Here is a 5,291-nt window from a genome sequence, read left to right on the forward strand (position 1 = left end):
ATCCTGGGGGACCCAATGCCACCTACTCAGCATCCCATGCCACCTACACAGCATTGCAGCACCCGGGTTTGTATTTGAACATCCAGCTTGAGCTGACTTCTACTCCCTCATTCAGTTCCCCTGCTCTGTTCCCCTGCTTGTACTCCTGCTCTGGGAGTCGTCAGCCTACACTCCTTGGACCCTTTTCTCTAAGTGTCCCTGCCAGTGTAGTAGGAATGAGGAACCTACAGGAGGATCAAGCATCTGAACCACCATGGGTCCCTCTAACGCCCAATGTCTGACCCCTCACACACTAGCCTACCATAATATGAAGGTAAAAGGTTTTCCATGCAGGTAAGGGGACGTGGATGGTGCGTACCTACCTAGAACAGACCACAATCCTTTAGGTTTTCTTTGATGATAATGTCTGTGACGGCGTCAAACACAAACTTGACGTTCTCTGTGTCGGTGGCGCAGGTCATGTGACTGTAGATTTCCTTCACATCCCGTTGCATGTTCAGTTCCAGGAACTGTGTCTTGATGTAACTTCCGGCGTCCTCATACGTGTTGGGACCTGTGGCATATCAGTGACAATGAGAACTCGATATCTGGCCTTTGGGGGGGATATACAGGGGGTGTAAAGTGCACCTGGGGTACACGGTATTTAGTAACACGCAGTAGCTGACAGCAGGACTTTATGGACCATATTTTTACACCGAAGACTTAGGGGTCTATTCAAAAAACTACACAGCTTATCTGTCCAGCGAGACTTCGGGGTACATTCATGTCAGGAACCGGATCTGAACCCAGGGCCTCTGGCGGCGGTTCTTCCTGCTGAGCCACCTTAGAAGCTTGGATAGCTCCTTGCCTGATCTCCTGTGCGATCCTCAGGTAAACCTAATCTCTGCTGTACTCTTAACTCCTTGTTCCTCCCTTGAACTTGCTATTTTAGCCACGCCTCTGCACTTCCTGTTTGCCAGATTATTGTGCTCCTGCCAATATCTTGCTTCCTGCTCCCTCTGTGCTACAATCCGCTCATACTGCTACCCGTCTACCGACCTTTGGTTGCTGATTCACCGACTACTCTCACCGTCTCCTGCTTCATACCCGATACCTTTGGCTCCTGACCTCGGCTTGTTAGCTGACTACGCTTCTGCCTGCTCCTCCACTACTACCGCCTGCTTGTGTACCCAACCCGGCCTGTTATACTACGAATTGCCTGCTCCTTCAGCCGCTGGACTCCGAGCCTGATCCCAGATCTTGACAATTCGTTCTGTTTGAGTTCTTTATTTATCTCTGTACATCAGAAGGATATTATCAGAGTGAAAAGGGACCGATGAATTAGGTTTCCAAAAGATGGATAGTCCCTTCCATTGGGGGCACAGTAGAGAACTATGCTGAATCCAATGGCACCACCTACGGTTTTTAGTAACGGGGCCCATGGTCTTACGTCAAGTGTCTCCAACCCTTTGGACCTAAAACGCCCTCCATCTAATCATACATAGTTACATAGTATTTGGGGTTGAATAAAGACATACGTCCATCAAGTCCAACCCATATCGGTCCACGCATCATCTCATTCTTAAGGATACTGGTATCCCTGGATATTACGGTCCCTCAAGAAATTGTCCAAACGTTTCTTGACCAAATCTACACTCTTGGCTGAAATCACTGCCGATGGAAGTGCGTTCCAGACCTTAACCGCTCTTACTGTAAAGAACCCTCTTCGCCCCTTGTGCTGGAATTTATTCTCCACCAACTTTAGGTGGTGGCCTCTAGTCTTTGTAACGGAGTTAATCTCAAACAGTTTGTTGCCAATGTTGCTGTCACCATTGAACATCTTGTACATGAAAATCATATCCCCCCTTAACCTCCTTAATTCCAGCGTGAACATGTTTAAGGTCAGAAGCCTTGTCTCGTAGCTCTGGTCCTCCAGCCCCTCCCCCTCCCCCTGGTCTCATAGCTCTGGTCCTCCATTCCCCTAATTAGTTTTGTTGCCCTCCGCTGGACTCTCTCCAGTTCAAGGACATCCCTTCTCAGTACCGGCGACCAAAACTGGACCGCGTACTCGTAATCATGAGTTATAATACTTCACCCCATCCAATGGTGACTTCACATCCATAGAATAACTAGCCTGTAACTCTGCGGTGATCCTGTGGTGAACCCAAATCTCCTCATCAGAGGACTTCCCTGTTTCCTTGTCACTTGATGTCTATAGCTTGAAAGCTCAGACAATATTTAGCCTATATGTCCACACCCGTAGACTTCTTTGGTTCACTATAGATTACCGTTAAGGGTGCCCTGAGTCTTACTGAATACTTGCAGTGCCCTGAGCAATGCACCCTTGGGCCCCCAAACCCTCACACTTATAAACTCCCCATTTGTACTTTTCCCACACATGTATTATCACGTCTTCCTTCACACTGACCCATATGTGCCCTGGCCTTACCGTCATAGTCTGGGAAGCAAATGCTAAGGTGTGCCTTCTTGATCTTCTCTGTGAAGACATCCTTCTTGTTGAGGAACAGTACGATGGAGGTCGCTGCAAAGTAACGATGGTTGCAGATACTGTTGAAAAGGTGAAGACTTTCATGCATTCGGTTCTGCAGAGAGAGAGAGAGAGAGAGAGAGATGTACAAGGAAGTTAGAACTGGCCGGGGTACCCAGGACCGGATTTACCTTCCCTGCCGCCCCCAAGGCCTGGGTTCGGCAACGCGCCTCCCACCCCCGTCGAGGAGGATGCCAACCAGATAGCGGGTGTGGCACAGACACTGTGTGATAGCATTTGGAGGTGACAGGTTCTCTTTATTGACCCTGTCACCTCCGATACAGGAGTTCCAGCACAGCTCTGCTCACCGCTCTCCATCCTGAAGACGGCGACAGCGAGGACGGAGCCGGGAGGACGCAGCATGGAGAGAGGGAGGGGGGCGGCGTGGTGGAGGACGGACCGGCAATCTAATTACAAGTGATCTCGGCGACATCGGTGCCGGGCCTCGGTGGCCTTGTGGGGAATCCAGCCCTGGGGGTATCTCATGGAAGGAGGTGGGAACCGCTCAGTTTGCTGAATGTTGGACGAAGAGTGTCTATTACACTTCCTGTTTAAAGGAGAACTATGAGGTCAGGGCTTTTCCCCATAGTTCTCCTTAGGGTAACGGGGGGACATAAACTAGCGTCCTCCCGTCACCCTAAGCTCAGTATATAGGGAGCTACAGCCCGCGGTATACTTAGACGCCGCAGCTGAAGCGGATCCCGATAATTATGCCGGGATCCGCCCAGCTGCGTGACTGACAGCTGGCTCTGCCTATCTAGAGGCAGAGCAAGCTGTACCCGCCCCCTCCCCCGTCCGTTCCACCAGTCAGTGCTGGCGGATCGGAGCGGGGAGGGGGGATTCCAGCCCCTCCCCTGTCACGGCAGAGAGCCGTGACAGGATCGAGAAGTGAGCGAACGCCAGTATGTGTTCTCTCACCTCCCGATCTACTGAGCAACATTAGCAGCAAACTATTTACGATTAACTCCGTAACAAAGACTAGAGGCCACCACCTAAAACTGGTGGAGAAAAAATGTCAGGGGTACAGGTAACATACAGGGGTACAGGTAACATACAGGGGTACAGGTAACATACAGGGGTACAGGTAACATACAGGGATACAGGTAATATACAGGGGTACAGGTAACATACAGGGGTACAGGTAACATACAGGGGTACAGGTAACATACAGGGGTACAGGTACACTTAAGAATTAGATGACACAGGGACCTATACATACGCACACACCAGCAGAACCATAATACATACACGCTATAGGTTGGACTTGATGGACTTTATTCAACCTCAAATACTATGTAACTATGTCGCTATGTAACTATGTAACTATGTATCTATGTAACTATGTAACTATGTATCTATGTAACTATGTAACTATGTAACTATGTATCTATGTAACTATGTAACTATGTAACTATGTATCTATGTAACTATGTATCTATGTAACTATGTATCTATGTAACTGTGTAACTATGTATCTATGTAACTATGTAACTATGTAGCTTTCGCAGCTGTGTCACTCACCACTTCATCGTCCTCCACCAGGACCATGTCGTAGGCGCTCAGAGCAGCAATGAAGATGATGCAGGTGACACCTTCAAAGCAATGGATCCACTTCTTACGTTCGGATCGCTGACCTCCCACATCGAACATCCTGCAAAGAGCCACGAGGCCGATTCATTCATAGCATACTGGTCAGGTGACCTTCCAGGACAGTCCCCAGTCTTGTATATTATATCCGGTACTCATCCGTGATTGTCAACTGGATCACCTTTAGAATATTATATCTGTTCTGATTTCCTTGTCGTGTTATCTCGGGACTTGTTCACCTGTCTACATTAGGGACGTGCCGAGTGTTCAATTCGAACATTGGCAGCTCGAGCGCTCGCCAAACGCCAAACTTTATGGGATGTTCGCGGTTTGTTCGACCGCCGACATTCCATAATACAAAATGCCCACTGAAGCTCTGATTTGTTGAAGTCTTGCACCTGACCACAGGTCAGGTGCAAGAATTTGCCCAATCAGGGCTCAGCGGAGGAGGGGCCTGAAGGAGAAACTTCTCTTATCAGGTCCCCCCATGCTGATTGACAGCAGGCAGTGGGCGGGTGCAATAGCCAGCTTGCTATTCGCTATTGCATTTTACAATATCCAATAGCGGGCTGGGTATGGCTCCCAGCCTGCAATGAAGAGGAGGCAGGGGGGCGAGACAGAGGAGCCGCGGCCGGACCGGATCCTAGACGAAGGCGACGGACCAGGGGACCTGAGGCCGGGACAGCAGCGGGCGGATCAGGGGACCGGAGGGCATGCAGCGGTCTGTGAAGGGACACAGGCCGCTGCAGCCAGAGTTTTACTACATGTACCGGCAGGTGTATGGGGGTCGAACCCCCATACACTTGCATTGAATTCGAGTTCGTATTCGAATAACACGGGGGTGTTCGGCTCATCCCTAGTCTACATGTCACATGGGCAGCTCTGGTAACACTGTATACGGTCAGACCTCGCGCCGCCGCACGTTTTACCTGAAGTTGAGATCTTTGAGGCCAAATTGTGTCTCGATGATGCCGGTGGTCTTCACTCTGGACCTGAGCACATCCTGTTCGGTGGGTACATACCCCGGGGTCACCAGTCTTACCAGGTCATTTAGATAACTAAAAGCCAAAAAAAAAAAAGTTCTCAGGTGAGCAGAATGCCGTCCAACCTCTCCAGGTGTTCAGTGTGATACCCAGACTGACGTACGGAAGGGATGTGATAAAGTGATTTTTTTGGG

The 5,291-nt window shown here is 49.8% G+C and overlaps 1 protein-coding gene across 1 annotated transcript in view; it reads right to left on the reverse strand.

Annotated features, from left to right (window-relative positions):
- Positions 1-358: 358 nt before the first annotated feature.
- GNAT1 (G protein subunit alpha transducin 1) overlaps positions 359-5,291 on the reverse strand; it is an 18,080-nt gene continuing 13,147 nt past the window's right edge. Inside the window, exons 5-8 of the mRNA XM_018574064.1 lie at positions 5,044-5,172; positions 4,049-4,178; positions 2,429-2,582; positions 359-553 (exon numbers count right to left, since the gene is read on the reverse strand). Coding sequence (XP_018429566.1) covers positions 363-553; positions 2,429-2,582; positions 4,049-4,178; positions 5,044-5,172 — 604 coding nt within the window. The 3' untranslated portion in view covers positions 359-362. The remainder of the gene's footprint in view (positions 554-2,428; positions 2,583-4,048; positions 4,179-5,043; positions 5,173-5,291) is intronic.

This window comes from Nanorana parkeri, unplaced genomic scaffold (assembly GCF_000935625.1).
Source record: "Nanorana parkeri isolate BGI_ZX_2015 unplaced genomic scaffold, ASM93562v1 scaffold2706, whole genome shotgun sequence".
Lineage (NCBI taxonomy): Eukaryota > Metazoa > Chordata > Amphibia > Anura > Dicroglossidae > Nanorana > Nanorana parkeri.